Genomic DNA, 23,509 nt, shown 5'->3' on the forward strand with positions numbered 1-23,509 from the left:
GGTTGCACGGGAACACAAATATGTATGTTGCAGTAATATAGATACTCTACGTGGTACGATCACAGATAATAATAATAATAATAGTAGTAATAATAATAATAATAGTAACAACAATAATAACGATAACAACAAGAAGAACAACAACAACAACATACGACGAACTATACGCTAGAACGAAAATATAATAAATGGTACACACATGCATGCATCAACTAGGTGTCTAGGTACCCACCCGGGTGTGAATCCCTGATAGGTGGGCACTTGTTGCTGCTGGATAGCAGTGGGAGCCTGAGAAGGCGCGGCGGTTACGTACACCGGGGGTGGCACGGCATGGGCTCTTGAACGCACATGTGCGTACTCCTGGTACAGGGGTTGTCCCAGATGTTGGGCACTTCCTATTACAGGCCCCCCTGCAGGACTTCTGCCGCCGCCACCGCCCCCAGGACTCAGGTGGGCCGGATGCCCATGATGACTGTGGGTATGACCCGGATGGGCTGCCGAACCCACCACCTGGCTCTGCCTACAAAACCCAAAACAAAATCCAACCCTTCGTTATGCAATTCCCATGCGTTTTGTTTATTTTTTTTTTTTTTTTTTGTTTCTTGTTTATACTTACTGTAAAGAAGTCTCTCTCTAAGAGCACAGAGAGACCAAACCGACAGAGAATCAAATGATAGAATCTTTTTTCTTCTTTTTAGAAGTAACATAGAAATTCATGCATTTTACTTGCCTATCTCTATATAGAGAGCGTTTGCCAGTGATCGGTTTGGTCATTTCTTATTCAAAGAGAAAACCTTACATGCATTCTGAGAATTCTACGTGCATACAATTCTCGATTAACTAGCTAAGATAGTCTATATGCTATTGTTTTTGCTAGATTCTTCTAATTAAGAAACTCTGTGTGTATGATATAATACTGCATGCTTCACAGTGATCAGTGCGTGTATATGTTGTGTGTGAGAGAATGTATCGGTGTGTGTGTGTGCGCGCGCGCGCGTGTGTGTGTGTGTGTGTGTGTGTGTGTGAGTGTGAGGGACGTTGAAACGTGACATGCGACGAGAAGATGCTGACCTATACTGATGCACAGTGTTCGCCACCGCCCATTTCTGGTGATCTCTGGAATGAGCAGCTGGTGGTTGAACGTACTCGTGCTTGTATTCAGTTCTCTTTCCAGGCCATGATACCCGCTTGTCCGTGCCGGTCGTGTACACGATATGCTGCTCTTGAAGGTGCGGATGCGCGCTACTCGTGGTCACATACTGCAAGAAGTAGTCATGCATGTCATAGCCATCATCCTAGAAAAACATTTCCAAAAGAAAGATTACTAAAACAGGGATAGGGGTTAGACCAATGAAATGCGAAGAGAGCTGTGGAATCGTCGTAGTTTCCTTTTCTCCACGTTAGCACCACCCAGAAAATCTCGGTTTGCTCGGTTGAAATTAATTGTAGAAAAAGAAGAAAAAAGAGAGAGAGAGAGAGAGAGAGAGAGAGAGAGAGAGAGAGAAATAGAAATAAACGAGGAGTGCAAAGAGAATAGAAGACGTAGAAAAGAGGTACGAAGAATTGAGAAAAATGAAAAGAGAATGCGTATAAAGTGAAATTTAACCTGATAGGTCGGTGGCTCTTTGCAAGCTGGCGCGTGACACGGATGTGGTGCAAGGTACTCAACCCCGGGCTCTGGTTTTGTCGCAACATTCACCATATTATACTCGGACTGTACTTTCGCCAATAATCGTTTCTTTTGCGATTGAGAAGAATATCCAGAGCTGCTACTGTAAATCAACAACGACAAAGGATTGACGTCAATTGGCTGATGTTTTTTTTATTCGGACGTTATGAAGTTCCGACCGACTATCTAATTACCTGCTGACGTGATGTTGTTGTTGGGGCTCGTGTTTAATTAACTGCGTAGTTTGTTGATGCTGAGGATGTTGCGGCAAATGTTGATACAGATGATTATGCGCTCGGCCTGGACTAGCCTCGCCATCGCTGTCACCCACGGTTACACAACTGATTATATTTTTCCGCTGAGCTCTCTGAGAGGTACTATGAGTTGTTACGTGCCCGTTCGTATGGGATTGACTACTCGAATGAGTTTGTTGCATCGGTTGGACCACGCGTGGTGTTGACTGCGTGCTGGAAACGAAAAGAGAAACAGTGGATTGTTAATTGCACGTGAAACGAACAGAAAAGCGATATCTCCGTAACAATTTTTTTTATAGCGGGTTACATTCAGCATGAAAAAATGGCTTTAAACGCTAGAGCTGTAAATCAGAGTGTTTGTCGGTTAGTTTATGGTTGAGACAATTGATACACTCCAAGCGCTAAAACCGTGTTTCAAAATTTGCCCATATTATATATATGTATACAATATTATTTAAAATGAAATTTTTCGCCCTGTAAAATTTTTGTACTTTTTCTCATTCGTCAGAGTGGAAAGTATAGAAATTAACAAGTTTCGAAAAGGTCAATTAGAAGCACTGTGTTATGTTCATGTTCATAGCGATTATCAACCATTAATCGATGCTATTGTGTGATTGCGTGTTACTACGTTACATGTACCTTCGGATGACTTCCTCGCGGACTGGACGTCCATCGCCAGACAGGCGAGTTGCCAAATTTTGACAGGCTCCGCATTGCCGATCTCCACAGCTGTCAATGATATTCATGCATGATTCCACTACTTTCTATTCTACTGATAAAATACTAGTAAATACATTCCACCATTGGGAATAACATCTCTAGACGAAATTTATTCGTAAATCTCGGTTTCAAAGACAATGCAATATTTATAAAGGAAAGAACGAGAATAATCTTCCATATTCATATGGAGCAGTGTAAAATTTTGAACGAAGCAAAGTAAAAAGGAAAGAAAATACATTCGTGTTGCCGTTCACAGTTTCCATTGCACTCGTAAGAAATGTGAAACTGTTTCTCTCTGGTGAATCTTAGAATTTTTGCGGGCAATACTATCATCTAACTACCGTCTAATATACTACGAAGACGAAGAGAAATGGTATCTCACCATTTGCCCGGTGTTTCATCCTCGCTATCACTGATAGTGATAACAGATACTGCTGGTGATGGTGTATCGTGTATCGTGATGGTTTGCTGCCGACCAGATGTAACTTGATGATGTTCTATGTTATGACTACTGCTGTGTTTGCTGCTGTGATGATGTTGCTGTATGGGTTGCTGTTGCCAATGACCGTTCGATGGCGAATGACGTCTCATGTTGCTCGGTGGTGTGCTCTCTTTAACCCTCTTCTTCACCGGACTCAATTGCTGCGTCTCCTTCTTATGCTCGTGCCTGTGTTGAGACTGTTGCGGTACCGTCACATGATGTTGATGATGCTTCGTCACACTACGTTTACCCCAACTTTGCGATGGATGCTCGACAAGGGCGCTAGTATTGTACACTTCCGTGACAGGAAATACTGGCCGCTGATCCTTCCCCAAAACAAGGGAGAGAAGTTAGATACTAGTTCGTTTCTACGTAAGATTTCTACGTAAGATGGTAATAATTCCCCTACCTGCAAGATAGCTGAACTGTCCACGATAAGAGGTCTTCCCCAATCTCCAGCATCGCTCAGTAATGGTTGCTGTATGGCTGCATGTTGCGGTGGCAACTGCTGCCACGATGGTACGATAGCAGCCATTTGACGACTTCCACCAGGCCAAGAGGTTTGTACCGCATTCTACATGTAGAAAGATCGAATTAACAGCTATTCGGAGACACTCTGGAGCAGTTGTTTGGTTCGTCGACACTTACAGTTAACAACATTTGCCGTCCAGTTTCCACCATGGACACAGGAACCGCGGCGTACTGTTGCTGTGCAGCCGCAGCTGCAGCAGCAACAGCCTGCTGCGATATGATCGATGGTTGGATCTGTAGCGGACCTTGTTGCGCTTGTGGAGGCTGCAAAGAGCGTTATACGTGATTAAACGATCACGAATGTACAGGGACAACAGAATAACAAGTGAAAATCATCGTCTCATTTACTTGAGCAACAACTACGTGTTTCGCAGGACTTGGCATCGTCTGATAACTGGGTGGATGACAAAGAAGACCAGGCACCAATTGATGCGGAAAGTCGTGCACTCCACTCCGTCCACTGTTCGATCCACTAGACGAGCTGCTGTACTGAGTTGCACGACGACTAGTATTACTGTATATTTGATACTGAAAGAAAAGAAATACAACGTGATACAAATTGAACTCTGTGCGCCAACATACGGGGTAAATATATCGAGGAGCGTAAAACCAACGTACGAAGAAAGGAGTAAACTAACAAACGCGAGAACAGAAGATAGAAAACTCGAAGTTCAATTAACGCAGGGCGTTGAAATCTCGTCGTATCTCGCTGGAGGGTTAAAAAAGAAGGTTCATCTACGAACCAGATTTTCATATCCTGTTTGCGCAGTACGATGCTCCCTGACCAATCGCTGTACTTGATTGGTCAACTGGTTGTTAAAGGTGAAAGTTACGGCACTGCCATTCGTCGTCGGCACAAAGTTAGCCACCAATGACGTTGGCTGAGGTGGTTGAGGTGCTGGAGGAGCTTGATGATGCGCTGGGCTTGCGGTGAAATCACCCGCTCGTCGGCAAACCTCCATCATTTGGACGGAAGCCTTAACATTGTTACAGTGTGCATAATCGACTAAGTGGGCCAGCGTAACAAAGGCATGGTTCAGAGCCTCCCCGGGTGTTATGCGGCGCTCCTATAAAACAAACGCAATACACAGTGTATACAGAATGGTCCTCTACATTCTAGAAGCCGAATCGTCGTAATTTTCAATATCGTTATTATGCACGATTGAAACATGAATTAGATATTACTACCTGGTCCATTGTGAGCATCCTCTTCAAGAGGTCAATGAACTCTCTCCTATCTGCTTTTTCAGCCAAAAGTTGACCACCCTCCAAATCGGTCGGAACATTAACTTGACCAATATCATCGAGACAGTTAAAAATATACTTTCTTGCCTCCTTTGATTTGATACCAGTTTCAGCCTCATGCTCTTCCGGTGTTTTTAATCGCCAAAACGGATATGTACCTGCGAGTAATTCGACCTTGTTACCTATACGTGTTCTCTACGAGAGAATTTCTCGGGGATATTCAATCGGTCGAGTACGATTACTTACTGTCCATGTCTCTGTAAAAGAATTTAGTTGTTTTGCTGGCATTGTTTAACATGTGCTCCGTCGGTAGGCCTTGCGTCTGACTAATATATCGAATCTGATCGTATTCCGAGCTACCAGGATATAGAGGCCAGCCTAAAAACAATTCCGCAACCACACAGCCGAGCGACCACATATCTATCGCTTCACAATATGGAAGTCCAAGTATAATTTCTGGTGCACGGTAGTATCGCGATTGCAAATACGTGTTGCAGACAGCTTTCGACACATGGGAGGCAGATCCAAAATCAATAACTTTCACACGATACGGCTGGCGTACTGGGTCCACCAGCATGATGTTTTCTGGCTTAAGATCAGCGTGAATCAACCCCAGTTGCTGCAGAAAAAGCAAAAACAATATACGTATTCGTCAGATTTCCCCCGGACGAGTCATTGAAAATCTTGGCAAAGCAGCTCACCTTAAGTTTCAAAAGAGCGGTGAGTACTTGTTGGAGAATCGGTCGGATATATTTGAGCGGTAAGGGTGAGAATTTATTCTGTTTCAGGAAATCATACAGATTCTGTTCTAGCATCTCAAAGACCAAGCAGGTGTGGGATTTGTGCTGGAAGCACTCATAAGCGCGCACAAAGTTGAACTCATCCGCGTTTTCCTGACTGAGTCGAGACAGGATGGAGACCTGTAACAAAACGTTTACAATTTTCACGATTTCGCCGAACAGTCGTACTTAATTCCAATGATAATAATTAATATAGCGCTTACACAACGTACCTCAATCTGCCCTTGGCGCGCATACGATGGATGGTTCTTCAAAATTTTGATGGCTACTATTTCGTTGGTTCCCTTTTTCCAGCATTTCACGACCTGTAGAGAAGAAAGAGAGGAAGCAGATGCTTGTAACGTCTCGAATAACAGGTTTAGAAAATCTCTTATTTGTATAGGACACAGGAGGGATCTCGAGGGGGTGAAGAAAGGAGGAAGAAGGAGAAAAGGGTCTTCTTACCTGTCCAAAAGTACCTCTGCCCAGAAACTCGAGGACCTCGTACTGATTAGTCATAGAATAGAGAACTTCGTGCTGGACCAACTGGTAATCTCCGTCTCCCTGGGGATTGCTGCCACCGCCTCCATTGGCAGCGTTGGTCACTTGCTTGCTATGTGCCGTCATGCCTGTCTGCTTGTGCTGTTGTTGCTGTTGCTGCTGTTGTTGTTGCAGCTGCTGTTGCTGTTGCGTATGGTGCTGCGACACTACAGTACTACCCACTGCGTTCGTCGCGTTGGCGGAGTGGACTGCCAGGCCGTCACCATTACCCTCCCTCGACCAAGTTTTTCTCTGTAGGAGGAATACACCTTATACAAAAATTTTTGGACGTTAAGAAATTGTAGATAGTTTTTCGTAGCTTTTTTTAATTTGGGTACCAGGGACGAGATTTGCCACGAGAACACAGTTTTTCTGGGGGGGATACACACTCTTTGTACCTAGCGTTGCGAAATAGACGATACAATTTGGGAAGCAGGGACGAGAAATTTGCCTGGAGGACACACTTTTTTGGGTAACATACTTTGTACCTAGCATTGCAAAATGGAGAGAGAGAGAGACGATACAATTTGGGAACAAGGGACGATTGAGATTTTGCAACGAGAATACACTTTGTTGGGACCCAGCACTGAAAAATAGAGAGAGAGGGACGATAGAGATTTGCCACGAGAACACACTTTCCTTTGGGTCAAACTTTATACCTAGCATTGCAAAATAGAGAGAGAGACGATATAATTTGGGAACTAGGGACGATAGAGACTTGCCACCAGAACACACTTTGTACCTAATATTGCAAAATAGAGAAAGAGAGACGATACAACTTGGGGACAAGGGACGATAGAGACTTGCCACCAGAACACACTTTGTACCTAATATTGCAAAATAGAGAAAGAGAGGCGATACAACTTGGGAAGAAGGGACTATTGAGATTTGCTACAAGAATACACTTTTTCGAGGGAACTAACTTTGTACTTAATATTGTAAAATAGAGAAAGAGAGACGATACAACTTGGGAACTGGGGACGATAGAGACTTGCCACCAGAACACACTTTGTACCTAATATTGCAAAATAGAGAAAGAGAGGCGATACAACTTGGGAAGAAGGGACTATTGAGATTTGCCATGAGAATACACTTTTTCGAGGGAACTAACTTTGTACTTAATATTGCAAAATAGAGAAAGAGAGACGATACAACTTGGGGACAAGGGACGATAGAGACTTGCCACCAGAACACACTTTGTACCTAATATTGCAAAATAGAGAAAGAGACGATACAACTTCAGAACAAGGGACGATAGAGATTTGTCACGAGAACACACTTTCTTGGGAACTGTGGACGATAGAGATTGGCCACGAGAACACACTTTTTTGGGAGGGGCAAACTTCGTACCTAACATTGCAAAATAGAGAAAGAGAGGGGCGATACAAGGAGAAAATCGATGGATCGAAATCGTCGCAATCTCATCTCGGTTACGCGAGGCACACGCATACAAAAAGCTATTGAAAATCAGTGGAACAAATACAAACGTTACGAACCGGTTGAATAAAGTGGAACGAGCATCGTCAATTCTACCCCCGTTTCTTTTCGTTCGAAGACAAAAGGGAAAGCAAAGCGTTATTTTGCAACGTTTGAAAAACGGAGAAGAATCTTCGCCATTGAGATTTAACCCTTTGCACTCGAAGATCGTTTTGCTAGAAGAAAAAGCAGCAAACCTTGTTAAAAAAATGAAGATTTATTGCCTTGAAAATTGATATTTAATAATTGCTAAAAAAAAAATTTTTCAGCATGTGTATAATTCACATAGATCTACAAAACGTATTTTTTAAATTTTCATTACGAGTTCAGATAAAAAAGTTTCGCTAACCTCGCTATTTTCTTCGCGATTCCGACTAATTGCAGTTTTTTTCAAAATTTTATATAGCAAAGTAATTCCTTCTAACTTATTCAAAAAGCTCAAGCTGTTTGATCTAATTTAAAGGGGTATTCTAGTCTAGAGTGTCATTTTTTAGTCCTTCTTAGGGATTTTTTTGTAAGGAAAGTATAAGTTTCTCAGTATCGGCATTTTGCATACGTATTTATTCACGTCTTAAGAAAGTTCACAATTTTTTCCAAGTGAAAATAATCAAAACTGTCTGAATTATATATTATTCAGTGCGGTCCCTTTAAGAAAAAGTGTCCTACTGGCTGACACGATTCCGCCCATTCTGCTTATCCAAAATGAAAAAACCAAAAGGATTCTTGATTAGTACGAATGTGATTATGGTGTGAACCAGAATGAACAAAAAGTAGTGAAAATTTACAAAATGGCGGCACTTTGAATTTTGTGTATCGATTTCTTCGACTTTTTTCGTCTTTCAGAGGCCCTAAAAATCAGAAAAATACATATTTTGGCATAATTCTGGTTCAGACGATACCGGCACATCCACCGAAGGTGCACGTCTCTAAAAATCAGAGAAATACATATTTTGGCATAATTCTGGTTCAGACGATACCGGCACATCCACCGAAGGTGCACGTCAAATTTCGAGTCAATCGGACAACTACAACTTGAGATCTCATGTCAACCATTTAGAAAAACACGATTTCGAGAAAAACGCGTTTAAAGTTTCTCGTACCAGTTACACGAGAATACGGGCTACATGTCGTCTTCTTTAACCATCTATAACTTCGTCAATTTTACGAATTCGGAAAAATCGGAAGTCTACTTTCAGAAAATGTAAAAAAATAAAATCGATTTTGTCGAAAAGTCGACTAGAATACCCCCTTAAAAAAAGAAGTTACTCTGCTTCGAAGAGTGTCCACATATTTCTGTCCTCGACTGTACGTTGCTTACAATTTGCGCGTTAATTATTTACCAAATGGTAAACATTAACCTCGCTTCTCACTCGCCGCTCTAGAGTGCAAAGGGTTAACGGATCCATACGGAAGTGCATCACGATGACCGGTATGAAATATGAAATGAAAGCCTTGAAGGCAATCGATAGGTAACTACGCTGTACGGAAAAGTTGCTCGCCTAGCAAAAGCAAAACTATCGTTTCATCGCGGTTGGTTGCAGCACACTCCGGTGCCGCCGCTGGTACCAAACGCGATCGACGGCCAACAGAAACCGATTGTTTCGCTTCCTAATTATCGCCGTCTGAATACCGAGAGAGCTCGAGTATCGATTCCAGCGCGAAACGGTTTAATACGATAGACGTGGAGAGAGCACGGACAAAAGGCTTCGAAGGCTCTTTATGCTTTCGCGAAACGAGGCTACCTTTGTGAAAGTTAGTCCATCAGGAGTATTAGACGATATTAATCTGCGGCGAACGTTACCAGCCGGCCGATTATCATTCCGCGGATATATAGGTTCTCCAAGTTTTAATAAACGCTTCGAGGAAACTTGGCCGCAACTCTCTGTTCAAACCGCACACACGATTTGCCTTTGATATTCGGTGGAAACGCGAACAGGATAAGGAAGTTGATCTTCCAGATTTTTCCCAGACGAGGAAAACAAGCGAGGAATGACACAGACGACGAGTGTGTTTGTTAGCCGCTGAAAGGAAACGCACTATTTTTAGAGAGAGCTGCGTCGCGGACAAGTGCGGAAACGAACGGGGAAAAACATGCTGAGACAAATATCGGGAGATTTGTTATCAGATGAAACCAGATGGATGTCGAAATACGGTATGAAAAAGACACTTGGTTGAGTATTATGTCGTTCGGTGACAAAAACTGACGTTTTACAAAGAGGGGGAACTGAGAAACATTTTTGTGTAAGATTTTCAGCGTCTCGACTTGGCTCGAGGATAAAAGAAACCTGAGGATTATTTTCTAAATAACGTGTGATTTAGATTATACTCGGTTGAAGGCGAATAGAGAGAGAGAATACATTATTCTTGATTACGAATCTTCTAATTTAAGAGTATCGCTAGCATTGGTCTGTAGCTATGGTTGAAGCGTTAACGGCAGAGAGAAGCTCGAGTATGATGGAAAGAAAGAAGGAAGAAGACGAGCAGCGGTGGACTTTCCTTCGAGACGATTCTCGAGCACAGGTCAGAAAGAGAGTTTTATCGGTAAGAGGTGATCGGAGGAAGTTGCACCAACCTTCTGGCCACAGCGTTGGTACGTGTCTAAGAGCTTGATCGTCGAGGCTCGTACCAAGGTCTGTTGGTTCGGGCTACTCTTCTGCAGCGCATTATTGTTGTGCAGCGAGCTAAATGCGGTATTAGCACCGTTCACGGAGTACCGTTGTTGCAGACCGGTATTGTCTAATTGGTAGTCGCCGGTCGATTGGACCAATGCGTGTTGGATCACCGGCTGACTCACGTTGTACTCCAACTTGCGTTTCTTGCTATGGTGGTGAACGGTGTTGTTACTGCTGCTGCTGCTGCTGCTGCTGCTGCTGCCGTTGACGCTACTCGTCTGCTGTGTTTGGATGAACATGTCACACATTCCCTGTAATCATAAGGAGATAAACGTGAGAATTTGTGGGATTCAGGGTGTGAGAGAACCCGAGAATGTCGGGCATTCGATGATCGGAATGAGTCGGGGAGAGATCGGGTCGGGTTCTGAAAGTATCTCGCGACTGAAGAATGTCGGATTCTCAAGAATTTCGAGAACCCAAAAATGTCGGGAATTCATTGGTCAGGGAGAGATTGAGTCGGAGAGAGATTGGGTCGGAGAGAGATTGAGACGGGGAGAGATTGAGTCGGGGAGAGATTGAGTCGGAGAGAGATTGGGTCGGGTAGAGATTGGGTCGGGCAGAGATTGGGTCGGAGAGAGATTGAGACGGGGAGAGATTGAGTCGGGGAGAGATTGGGTCGAGGAGAGTTTGAGTCGCGGAGAGATTGAGTCGCGGAGAGATTGAGTCGCGGAGAGATTGAGTCGCGGAGAGATTGAGTCGCGGAGAGATTGAGTCGCGGAGAGATTGAGTCGAGGAGAGTTTGAGTCGAGGAGAGTTTGAGTCGAGGAGAGATTGAGTCGGAGAGAGATTGAGTCGGAGAGAGATTGGGTCGGAGAGAGATTGGGTCGGAGAGAGATTGGGTCGGAGAGAGATTGGGTCGGAGAGAGATTGGGTCGGAGAGAGATTTGGTCGGAGAAAAATTGGGTCGGAGAAAGATTGAGTCGGAGAGAGATTAAGTCAGGGAGAGATTAGGTCCGGTCCAGTTGGATCCCGAAAATATTTCGCGACTCGAGAATATTGGAATTCCAAAGAATTTTGAGACCCCGAACGACATTTCACAACTAGCTTTGTTGAATACTAAAGGTGTGCAAGAACCCGATTCTCAGGGAGAATTGGGAAGAAATCGGAACCCGAAAATATCTCGCGACTCCAGAATATCGGAATCCTCAAGAATTTCGAAAACCCGATGCTCAGGACGGGTCACATATCTCGCGACTCGAGAAAATCGGGATTCCCAATAATTTCGAGAACACGAACAACATTTGAGGACCGGCTCTGTCGAATACTAGAGGTGTGCACGAGCCCGAAAATGAGGGAAACCCGATGCTCGGACGGGTCGCGAAGAGATCGAGTTCCAGAAAGTATCTCACGACTCAGGATTGTCAGGATTCCCGAGAAATTTCTCAACAACCATAGTTTCGAATTTTTTTATTTCCGAAGCATTTTCGAATCCCCTAGTATAAAATAATTCGCAAGAAACGTGATTCAGGTTCTCGAAATTTTCGGAAATCCCGATATTCTCGAGATACTTTGAGAAAAATTCTCTTTCTGAACCGACTCAGTATTTTCAGGTTTTCGCGCAGTTCTAGTGTACACCACCCTGAGCCGTCTAAAAATAGTATACTAAATGAAAAGTTTCAATTTTTTCGGAGAATATAATTGTATCTTTCAACAATTTTCTCCAATTTTTAAAAAGTTAAAATGTCACAAAATGTGCGCCTTGGCTACAGACCTAAAGTGAAGGTTTGTCGGCTGGAATTCGCTGGTTCGATTTCCTCTTAATGGCTCAAATATTTCCCGAAAGTTTTCACGGTTTTAAGCCATTCATATCGAAGAAAACATAACTCCGTTGAAATTGAACAGTTTTATTTAAAATAATTTCCATAATGTTCCGGCAGTTTCTTTCTCTTAGAAACTCAAATTTTTATATACATATGTGGAATTTTAAAAAATCACAAATTTCATAGTAAACATTATGGAAATTATATTAACTACTGCGACAGGTTTTCAGTAGATGTTCAATGTTTCGGCGTTCTAAAATTTACAAATTCGTTTTATTAAATTACGACGAAAGTGCGCAAAGAGCAAAAATTCGAAACAAAATTAAGACGAGAGTGTGACAAAAGGCGCCAACAACCACAGACTAAGAAAATTTCCAACCCAACTAACACTCGAAACAAAAATCCTCCACAAGCATTGAAACTTCAACTAAAACCGTTCAATTTCAACAAACCGACATTTTTTCAAAACGACCGTCTTGAAACCTCAAAAACTTTCCGTCTGACCTAATAGATCACTCCACTTTAGTCAGAATCGTTTCTTTTTCGCAATATCTGACGAATATTCCAAAATATTTGCTTACTTCAACGGCGAACGGACGCAAACACGATTATAAATGAATCTAGACGACACGATTACCGTTTCTAACTTATCTAAGAAACCGAGGTTCGACAAAGTGGTAAACAACAGCGAGAGAAAAAAAAAAACAGACCATCTAAAAATCAACTAAACAAACTCCGAAGCAAATGTAATAAAGATAGGAGGATCTCAGACAGAGAAAGATGATAGAATTTTTCGGCGTATATAACTCGTGGATGCTTTTCGTCTCGGGATGTTCGTTGCGAGAGATCAGCAGGGGATTCGAGCAACGTAAGAGAGAAAAAGAGAGAGAGAGAGAGAAGAGAGGGGACCCATCGTGCGTCGTGTCGTTCTGATTTAGGCGAACACCGAGAGGAGGAACCCACGGCTCGCCATTGCTTCTTCGTGGCGATGCGCGATATATAAAAAGTACGCAACTAACAGACCGACCACGACGACTATGAATATTTCAGAGTCTCTCTCTCCTTCGCTTGCATGTGCCTTTGTATGGTTCCACGGTGATTCGGGCCAGCGGCTCTCAAAAGGCGTCTACCGAATATCAGGTTTCCGCACGTTGACACTCTCCTACCGGCTGCAACCGCACGGCAAACATTTTCGGTTTCCTCTCCCGTAGCTACGGTATTGCCGTCTCCGCGAGAACGCACCTTTTCGAGAAGGTGTTCCCTGAGGAACTTTTCCGCGATCGTCACGATCTATTCTCAGTCGCCGAATTGTTCTACACTCGTCAATTTTGACCAAAGGGCTTGGGTTTCTTTTTGAGGAGCTAGAAGGGGTAGTTCAGTAGATGATTTGTGAAAGGAATTTTGAAAAAATTGTAACTGGTCGAAATCGCGAAGAAAGTGGGGAAGGTCGGTTTTTAGAAGTTGTTTGCATCTAATGAAAATTTAAAAAATACATTTTGTAGATTTATGGTAGTTACGCGTATGCTGGAAATTTCGTCGAAATTGGTCGATGCAGAAACGAGAGGCGGGCGTGGAAAGATGTGAGAATTAGTGGATTTGTTACAGTTGCAGGCTGAAAGTCGAGAAAAACTGTGATTTTCACCATTTTTAACCCTAGCGCGCTCTTCGTTTTGACTGCACACTTGAGACTTTTTGGTGAAAAAGGACCTAAGACCTTATGTGTAATAATTTTTCTTTCCAACGTGACATACGAACCTAGACGAGAAACGTTTAAAATAATGTTAAGGAACGTAAACTTGATAACAGCAAAATGACTGAAAATATAAAAAGGCGGTGGGTCAAAAAAGACCCGAAGACCGCTCTAGGGTTAAGCGTTTGTAGCTCAGAGCAACCTTAATCAATTTCGATGAAATTGTACTATAAATGATGTACTGTAACTGACATAAATCTACAGAACGTACATTTTAAATTTTCAATACAGACTCAGATAAAAAAGTTTCAAAAAGCAATTGCAGTTTTTTCAGAATTCTTTTTACAGGTCATCCAGTAATCTAATCCTTCTAGCTTCTCGAAAAAGCTGCAGTCCTTTGATCAAATTTTAATTACTCCTTTTTGAAGGATGTATGAAGAGTTCTGTGCGTGAAGTGTTCTCACGCCCGGTCAAATGACTAGGGTTTTCTGTTTTCTCCCACTCTTGTTAAAAATAAAACTGCAAATATGTAATCTTTTCTATTATTGTCTAAAGACTATTTTCCGCGTTGCTTCCTATATTCATCTGACAATCACCTGTGTTCCTTTCGGAAAAATATGATTACTTCCTAACCGGTCATTTGACCGCTTAAGAATAGGTATACACAAAATGTCGGTACGATTAGTGTTAATAATGTTTTGCATAGCTTCGATATTCCCCGAATTCTTCGAAATTTCTCAATATTCCAGCTAAATTACCAATCTGAACTTAACCCCTTCGATCCAACGAAAATCAATGTCTCGATCGATCGACGCTTAATCCCGCTAGAAATTCTTCCATTGAAAGAAAACTTCAACATTCCCACTTAGCGAGACAAACGCTTAATCTCTGGAACGCTCAGCCCCGAGGCGATACTGCATTTGCAAAATTCAGCTGCCGATAAGATAACGCTTGTTTCTCTTTCCCCCTTATCGATCGCGAAGAAAAGCTGCACGTGTACTCGAGTGCACGCGCCTCTGCTCGCGAAGGCAACTTCGTCGTTGCGATCTCGTTCGTGGAGAACGAGGAGAGAAGGTAAAACGGTTGGGAAAAAAAGAATTCCAAAACTGGTCTCTCTCGATCGATCGACGCGTAACGACGAATGTTTTGGAAACTTTCGATTTCTCTCTCTCTCTCTGTGATTCACACTCCCAACCGTGTCCTCCTGCTACCCCTTCTCGCGAGAACACGCGTCCACCTTCGTCTCTCCCTCGCCCTTTCTCCCTCTGTCCTTCTTCCGGCTATCCTCGTTTATCCGCATGCACGACGTGCTCTAATTATAGTGCCGCTTGTCAGAAATAGTGTTGCTCCGTATTATGAACGATCTACGGTACCGCAAAGTACAGTTACGTTTATGTTAACCGCCTCGACGGTGGATCTGAGAGAGAGAGAGGGAGAGTGAGAGGCGCGCGACGACAAATTAACAGTCTGTCTTATAATTGGTCCTCTTTTATCGAGCTACGTCTACGCTGTGTAACGTGACATGTATAGCGAAGTTATGAAACTTGTTGGAAAAGGGGGAAGAAAGGGGGTTACATAACGTTGCGTTAAATAACATTTTTCGTGACATACGGGGTGGTTCAATAATAATTACCAGCTTGAGTATCTCTGGAATCGTGAAATTAAGAAAAGATTTTCCGAACGAAAGCTGTTTGCTGCGAAAGGGACAAAGGAAATAAAAGTGTTACGTAATACAGTAATGTCTCCACAAGTGTCAGTCCGCAAGGAACCTAAATCTGACACTTGTAGAGTCAGGGACTACGTTTTCGAGCCTCGCGCCCGCCTTTGTAGTTTGCCGAACGTAGACAAGGACAGCGAATAAAAGATAAGGATGAAACGTGAGTCGAGGCAACCAAAGCGATTTAAACACCAACTTTTTAAAAAAGTTTTTTTAAAAAAATTTCAGATGAAAGAAAGTAAAATTAAAGAAATTATATTTTTCTATTATGAATTGTCGAGCCGTGAAATCTCGTAAAAGAAACCGAGTGGTGTAGCGTTACACGCTTGACTGACAGCGAGCGAGATAACATGGGCGCAGCAATGACGCAGACCTAGGTGTAGGACCATCTATACTGACACTTGTAGAATCCAAACTGACTGACACTTGTAGAATCCAAATTGACTGACACTTGTAGAGAATTTACTGTACTGTGTTAAATAACATTTTTCGTGATACGTAGGGTGGTTCAATGACAATTACCACCTTGAAAACCTCCAGAATCATGAAAGTAAGAAAAACATTTCTCGAATGAAAATTTGCTAGGAAAGGGACAAGGGGAATAAAAGTGTTACATAATACTGTGTTAAATAACACTTTTCGTGATACATAGGGTGGTTCAGTAATAATTACCAGCTTCATTATCTCCGGAATCACGAAAGAAAAAAGATTCTTCTAATTAAAATTGTTTGCTATAAAAGGGACCCATTGTATGGTCATAACGATTTTTTATGAATGAAGTCGCTGAAGAAATTATGATGGTAATCCCAGTTTCTCTAACGACATACCACGTTTTTTTATTTCTTTCCTAATAACAACCACTAAGATGAATACAAAGACCTATAACACATCAGTCAAGTCTATCTAGAAGTTTGATTACGCAAAACTTACAATTGCTCTTCTAATGACGTCAGAATTTATTGAGGCACATGTGCCCCTGTGACCTTGACTGACCTGGTGTTACAGGTCTTTGTGATCGTCTTAAGGGTTGCTATTAATAAATAAATACAAATCTATAACATATCTCCCTTTCATAAACAATCTTTTTTTTTTTAATTGTTTTCTTACTTTCGTAGTTCCCGAAATATTCAAAGTGGTAATTTCTATTGGTCCACCCTGTGGTGCGTAAATACATTGACACTGAATTATACGATGGTCCCTTTCATACAAAACAATTTTTTTTTCTTTTTTTCGAAAAATTATTTTCTTACTTTCACGGCTCCGCATGCATTCAAAGTGACAATTCTTATGGTCCACCCTGTAGTGTGTAAATAAATTGACACTGAATTATACGATGGTCCCTTTCATACAAAACAATTTTTTTTTTCTTTTTTTCGAAAAATTATTTTCTTACTTTCACGGCTCCGCATGCATTCAAAGTGACAATTCTTATTGGTCCACCCTGTAGTGCATAAATACATTGACATTGGACTATATATGCAATAGTCCTTTTCATGCAAAACATTTTCCTTTTTCTTTTTTTCGAAAAATTATTTTCTTACTTTCACGGCTCCGCATGCATTCAAAGTGACAATTCTTATGGTCCACCCTGTAGTGTGTAAATAAATTGACACTGAATTATACGATGGCCCCTTTCATACAAAACAATTTTTTTTTTTTTTTTTTAAGTATTTTCTTACTTTCATGGCTCCACATGTATTCAAAGTGACAATTCTTATTGGTCCATCCTATACACCAAGTCGCACGTTATCCATTAAGTATCGTTAAAGATCAGAGATAGTTATAAAACATTGTTAAACGACGTATTGTCAGTCGGTCTAAACCAGTCCGACGCGGTTACAAAACATTTCTCATCTACCCTGTGGCAAACGATTCGTCATCTCAGTCTAACTATTACTTACCTTTGACCGGAAAACCTTCGTTTATTCCTTAATACCGTTTTTTCACAACGATCAAATAGAACGGACGAAGGAAAGAACAGCTCGTTTAATTGAACTGTTCCGGGAGAAGCGTCTTATGGGAGCCTAGGTCTATGAACTTCAAAGACAGAAATAAGAAGCACTATGGTGCGTGGGCTGAATTAGGCGTTGATCTAGCGATGGATTCAACCGGAATAGAAAAAAGGAAAATTTCGACGTTGATTATAAAACAGTTACAGCGAAAGCTGAAGAAGGGGAAAAAAATATACAAACTTGTTACTGTAATACCAAACGGTATAATCTTGTAACAAGTTACGAAAACATGTTATACAACAAGGTTATAAAAAAATAATTTATTTTATAAGAATGTTTCGTTATATAGCGTAGACGCATAATTGGTCAGTATTTTCACAGCAACGGAAGAAAAGGAGCATGAGTGTACGGCGAAATGTTGTAAGAGAAAGAGATGAGCGCAATGTATACACTGTGAAAGCATGATTCGAATGAATAATGAAGTTCGGAAACGGTATCAATTTACTAGTAGCACATCGAGATAAAACCTATTCGCCGCTCGTTTCGCAGACTTGTAAAACTTGTTTCAGCGCTAACCGTACGACGAAATCCTGTGCCCGGGTCACATCTGACCCGTCGTAAGATTTGTTCACCTGTACACCAGCCCTTTAACCCTAGAGCGGTCTTCGGGTCTTTTTTGACCCGTCGCCTTCTTATCATTTTAATTACTTTCGCTGTTATCAAATTTATGTTCCCTTAACGTTACATCGACGGTTCATTACCAAAGTTGATATTACACCTAAGACCTTTGGGTTAAAAAAGACCCAAAAACCTCAAGTGTACAGTCGAACGAAAGAACGCACTAGGGTTAACATATCTCGCTGAATTTTAGAGAAACGTACAAAAATTACCAGCTTTTTTAATTTTTTTATTTTACTACACGAATGCTTGCAATCTTGGATGAAGAGAAATTTTCGAGAAAGCTGTTATTTTTGTACGTACAATAAGAAATTGTACATGTTAAATGCAGATACGTAATATTACGCTCGTATACGGTAGAAAAATATGAAAATTCTAATCAAATAATACAATAAATAAGTAACGCAGTCCACAGATTTTGGGCAAGATCTGATAAATACAGTTACATCGGTAAGAAAAATTCATTTTAATTCCAATTGTCGATTTAATTTGTAAAACTGAAGATTGGCAAATTTAATTAATCTATAATACACTAGCTTTCCTTAATATAGCACTAAAACAGAAAATGGCCGACGCTTAGATGCACAGTCAGGAAAAGAAATCATACGTCAAGGGGTTAGAGAAAATCGTTCTTTTCGTCAGATTTTTATCTAAAGTCAAACTACATTTTTAAGTAACTTTTTTTAATAAAAAGATGGTATTGTTAAGACGTTAAATATTGTGGAGGTCGCTGATGATCTACGATGCAACGATTAGTAAAAGCATTAATTTAAATAAATGGAAAGTTTTGTAAAATGTTCACCTGTCACGATTACAACGACGCAAAGAAACTAACGCGTCATAGAGAATATTTCAATAATTTTACTTCTAGCTGTACATTATTTGCGCACATTGCTATGTGTCGTATTAAAACAAAAAGTACATTCCGGCGCCGTGAGCAAGTTGTATAGAATTGGTCCGGCATTCAACGTGTTAATCAATGGTTGAACGACCTTTAACGATAGCATGCTGAAATCGCCGCAACAGTGGCTATCACACGGCGATAAAAAAAAATACAGCGTTCTGTTTAAAATAAAAATAGAGATGATCTTGAAATCTCTCCTACACCCACGTAGGAAGTATTTATATCACATTGTGTCCCTCTCCATGTCGTGGAACCTTTGCACGTAACATTTTTCTATATTGTTATAAATAAGGGAAATATTGCGGGTGGATAAAATTTTTGTCCTTTTACGGGTCAAATATGACCCAGCTACGTCTGCCAACATATATACTTCTATTGTAATCTGTATGGCGAGCATGATTCGTTTATTAGGAAGAAGAAAAAGTGTCAAGTCAATATGAAATTGTGTGAGTGGGATAGCTCTTAAATAGTTCCACCGATCATCTCGGTGTGTATCGTGCAATGCTGGCTAAAAGTCGAGCACTCTATCTACGCGAATTCGCGATTCGTTCGGGAGCTAAGCTCAGAGCACGAATCGCTTCGTCATCGCCGCGTCGTCGTTGTGCCAAACCGTTCCTCTCGGAGTACGCTCTCGACGATCGCGAGATTAAACCAGAAGAGAGGCAGCGAGAGGCAAAGAGAGAGACAGCGAGAGGCAAAGAGAAAGACAGCGAGAGGCAAAGAGAGAGACAGCGAGAGGCAAAGAGAGAGACAGCGAGAGGCAAAGAGAGAGACAGAGAGAGGCAAAAAGAGAGACGGAGAAAGACAGTGAGAGGCAAAGAGAGACGGAGAAAGACAGTGAGAGGCAAAGAGGGACGGAGAAAGACAGTGAGAGGCAAAGAGAGACGGAGAAAGACAGTGAGAGGAAAAGAGAGACGGAGAAAAACAGTGAGAGGCAAAGAGAGATAGTGAGAGAAACAGAGAAGCAGCGAGAGGCAAAGAGAGAGACAGAGAAGCAGCGAGAGGCAAAGAGAGAGACAGAGAAGCAGCGAGAGAAACAGAGAAGCAGCGAGAGGCAAAGAGAGACAGTGAGAGAGACAGTGAGAGGCAAAGAAGAGACAGTGAGAGAGAGAGAGAAAGAGGGGAGAAGAAGGTAGAAAGTTTCGCGCGCAAGCGGTAAGGTAAAACGTGCGAAGGCAGAAAAAACTGTACGGAAATGTGGGTCGTGGCGAATTCCAGCGGGCGCAGCGCGGCCGTTTTCGAGCGGAGGAGAGGCGGAAAGCTTGGCTCGGCGACGATTCGGAGGCGCACCTTGCGTCAAACGGCTGGCGAAAAGCGAGGAAAATGTCGGATGACAGGCTTCGTTTCGAGCGCAAACCTACCCAAAGTAAGTCGTAATAAAAGCAGCAACTTTACGTCGCGCGCTCACCAGTGCGCCGCACAATGGTCTAGAAAGCGCTAATTCGTGGCAAAAATTTAAAAAATCTTTGTATCGATTTTTTTTTCAACAGAAATGCATTTTCTGCGATGTAACTTATTTCGAGAAAACACCATTATTCTACACGGAGAAAGGAAAATTCGTGGTCAAATTACAACCATTTGTTTTCCACGGTAATTCATTTTTTCAATTATTCTACAGGAAAGAAAGAAAAAATCTTTATATCTATATCGTTTTCCATGATACAATTATTCTACAGAAAAAGAAGAAACATCGCGGCCGAAATTGAAAAACTTTTATACCATTTTTTTAAACTGAAATTCATTTTCCGCGATACAATTCGATTATTTACAGTAACTAAAAAAGAAAGAAGAAATTTCGTAGCTAAAATTAGAAATACCTTTCAGACGATTATTTTGGAGAAAAATTTATTTTTTACGAGAAAATTCGATTATTTACGACAACATCTATTATGTAGTGTTTAGAAGAATTAATACTAACAGAAGATAAAATTCACGTAATGAAAACATCTCAGTCCCTTCCGAACCGTTATTCAACCGGCTATATAGCGATACGCGTCCAGAATACCAGAATACTTCGGGTGTCTGTTTGTTAAAATTCGCACAGGCTTAAAAGTTACAAGAGGCAGCACTTTTCAGCAATTGTCTAAGCTCTCGTGTGAAACAAAAAGCGACGTCTATCACCTTTGAACATTTTTTTCAAAAACCTTCTCAAAATTTAAATTGTTACAAATTTTACACCGTTTGCACATGCTTACATTAAAAACCACTTAAGACACAATTAAATTATCGAAATGCACAAAAGTGTAACACAAAGTTGTATTTTAACATTCTTTAACGAGCAATTAAAGCAATTAGTTTCGCTTCAAACTTCATGATTTTGTCCTCAGAACGTTATCTTCGATCACAGAATTACCCGAAAGGAGTTCTATCTTTGAACTTCGAAGCCTCAAAAGGTTGCCACTTCACAGAAAGAAGAAATGTTTTCCAAATATCAAAGTTGAAAAATTGGATTTTGGCCACGAAATGTCGCACTCCAGACCACTGTGCGCGAAAAGGATCGTAAAAGAGTTTCAGTTTACTCGCAGCCGGTCGAACTTTATAATACGAGAGGTATGTTGCAATGCTAAGAGCTCATCGACCATCGTGATTGAAGAATTGCGTGCACGAAAAGTTGTGCATATGCAGATTGCTACAAATGACTCATTAAGCAATTGCCAATTACGTGCGATTGATTAAACGTTTGCTTTGTAACACCGAGTCACAGATTCGTGGCGTAAACGATGATCGAACTGATGTAACGTTGGAACAAAGAAAATGTGTATTTAATACATTACACTAGCTCTCGAAAGTTTAATCGCATCAGCTGAAATACAGTAAAACTGAGAGTAACTGTATGAAAAAAAAAAAATGAATTAGGCGAGAGTGATAAAATTCACTCTGTTGAGTTCGATAGAAAACTTCGAATTCGATAAAAAGAACTGAAATTTTATATTAACCTCAATGAAATGAATTCAACTGCATCGCATTTTTGCGTTGCACAATTAAACTTAAAAGCGGAAGTGTATATATTTAGAAGAAAAAAATCATAAAGAACTCTTTTAAATTGAAGATCTCCGTAAAACGAGTCACTTCGGATGTAACGTTCGATTATACTTAACCTTTGGATGGCGAGTGCCTATTAGACGTCTCTTGTTCCAATCGACATTCGAAACAGAGTCACGACTCTCCTCCCCTTGTGTTATCAATATGTTCGTTATTTTAATCACAATACATTCGTATAATTTTAAACGACATAATTTGGTTTCGCTTGCGTACTAGAAAGATTTCAGCATTGGGTCACATTTGACCCGGCATCCGCCGTGCGTGCAACTATCACGCCATCCGCTCTTCGAGGGTTAATACCTAAATATTCTGAGCCAACGTTCGTTGAACCTTATGACGAACACTTGGCTCGAACAGATTTTTCAAACTCGCTATGATGTTCGCGTAACGACGATACCACCAATTTTTTTTAATCCTTTCATTGCTATCGGCGCTTTGGAAAATTTACTTGCATTGTGCTATTGGTGACTTTTGGCACACTTTCGCCTTAACTCAATCCTTCGAGTACTCTCACGTTAATTTAATAATAGAAATTTGAAAAAGGTAAATTTTTAATTTTTAAACGCCAAAAACGAGAGGTTTCGCCGATCATCTGCCGCGGCGAAGGGGTTGATCGATACGAAATCTGTTGCCACGTTCAACGAGCCGCGACAAACTCATTTTCATATTCTTTCAAAATCAACGACACACTGTTGGGATCTTATTTTTACGACGGCGATTCACATGGAAATAGATATTTTAGAAATTTTATCGCGTGGACTTTTATCTCGAGAGATTCACACGTGTGTCCAAGATTTTTTCATACGAGTTAAAAAAGTAAAGGAGAAAAATATAATTCTTTTTTTGTAAATCAGTCAAAAATGTATATTTTTTTGTCAAATCGGCGAAAAAATATATTTCTCGGTGCGCCGTAAAATTTTAGTAACTGTCTTATGCATGGCACGTCATAAGAAATTTTGAAAATCGCTGCTCTAGTGGAATTTGTATGCTCACTTAACTCTCCGTAGACAAACATATTTTTTCACACTCCGTAGGCAAACTGGACAGTTTGTGTGCAAGCCTAATTTTCTTACTGTTTCAAACCTCCGAAAAATCTAGAGTATCTTTCAATTCTAGAGTAGTTACCAAAGTCTCTGACACTTTATACAATTGTTCGTTAACCTCTTCAAGAGCGGTGCCTGAAAATATTTCGCCAGTCACTCGCAACTTAATTTTAAGTATCGTCATCGCTCTTCGTTTGCAAATAAATAGTTGCTTGCACGGAATTAACCCTTTGAGTGCTATGGATGCATGCATGCGTCCGGCGAAAGCTATCGGTGTGGACTATGGGCTCATATGTGAGTTCGGTAAAAGTTACGCGTATATGCGTTTGTCAATTTTTTCGATCCCCCGCGTAGTG

At 41.1% G+C, this 23,509-nt stretch overlaps 1 protein-coding gene across 9 annotated transcripts in view; it reads right to left on the minus strand.

The window, feature by feature from the left end:
• The window catches only part of LOC108571001 (homeodomain-interacting protein kinase 2), a 39,265-nt gene that overhangs the window by 2,285 nt on the left and 13,471 nt on the right, over positions 1-23,509 (minus strand). For 2 of the 9 annotated variants that reach the window (XM_017932958.1, XM_017932956.1), the window contains exons 2-17: positions 10,268-10,618; positions 6,145-6,471; positions 5,913-6,005; positions 5,602-5,820; positions 5,147-5,519; positions 4,841-5,058; positions 4,399-4,722; positions 4,004-4,183; positions 3,773-3,919; positions 3,534-3,698; positions 3,026-3,450; positions 2,563-2,652; positions 1,864-2,136; positions 1,607-1,772; positions 1,072-1,295; positions 200-520 (exon numbers count right to left, since the gene is read on the minus strand). In XM_017932958.1, coding sequence (XP_017788447.1) covers positions 200-520; positions 1,072-1,295; positions 1,607-1,772; positions 1,864-2,136; positions 2,563-2,652; positions 3,026-3,450; positions 3,534-3,698; positions 3,773-3,919; positions 4,004-4,183; positions 4,399-4,722; positions 4,841-5,058; positions 5,147-5,519; positions 5,602-5,820; positions 5,913-6,005; positions 6,145-6,471; positions 10,268-10,615 — 3,893 coding nt within the window. In that variant the 5' untranslated portion in view covers positions 10,616-10,618. The remainder of the gene's footprint in view (positions 1-199; positions 521-1,071; positions 1,296-1,606; positions 1,773-1,863; positions 2,137-2,562; positions 2,653-3,025; positions 3,451-3,533; positions 3,699-3,772; positions 3,920-4,003; positions 4,184-4,398; positions 4,723-4,840; positions 5,059-5,146; positions 5,520-5,601; positions 5,821-5,912; positions 6,006-6,144; positions 6,472-10,267; positions 10,619-23,509) is intronic. The other 7 variants (XM_017932965.1, XM_017932964.1, XM_017932957.1 and 4 more) reach the window with 6 other exon arrangements.

This window comes from Habropoda laboriosa, unplaced genomic scaffold (assembly GCF_001263275.1).
Source record: "Habropoda laboriosa isolate 0110345459 unplaced genomic scaffold, ASM126327v1 scaffold88, whole genome shotgun sequence".
Taxonomy (NCBI): domain Eukaryota; kingdom Metazoa; phylum Arthropoda; class Insecta; order Hymenoptera; family Apidae; genus Habropoda; species Habropoda laboriosa.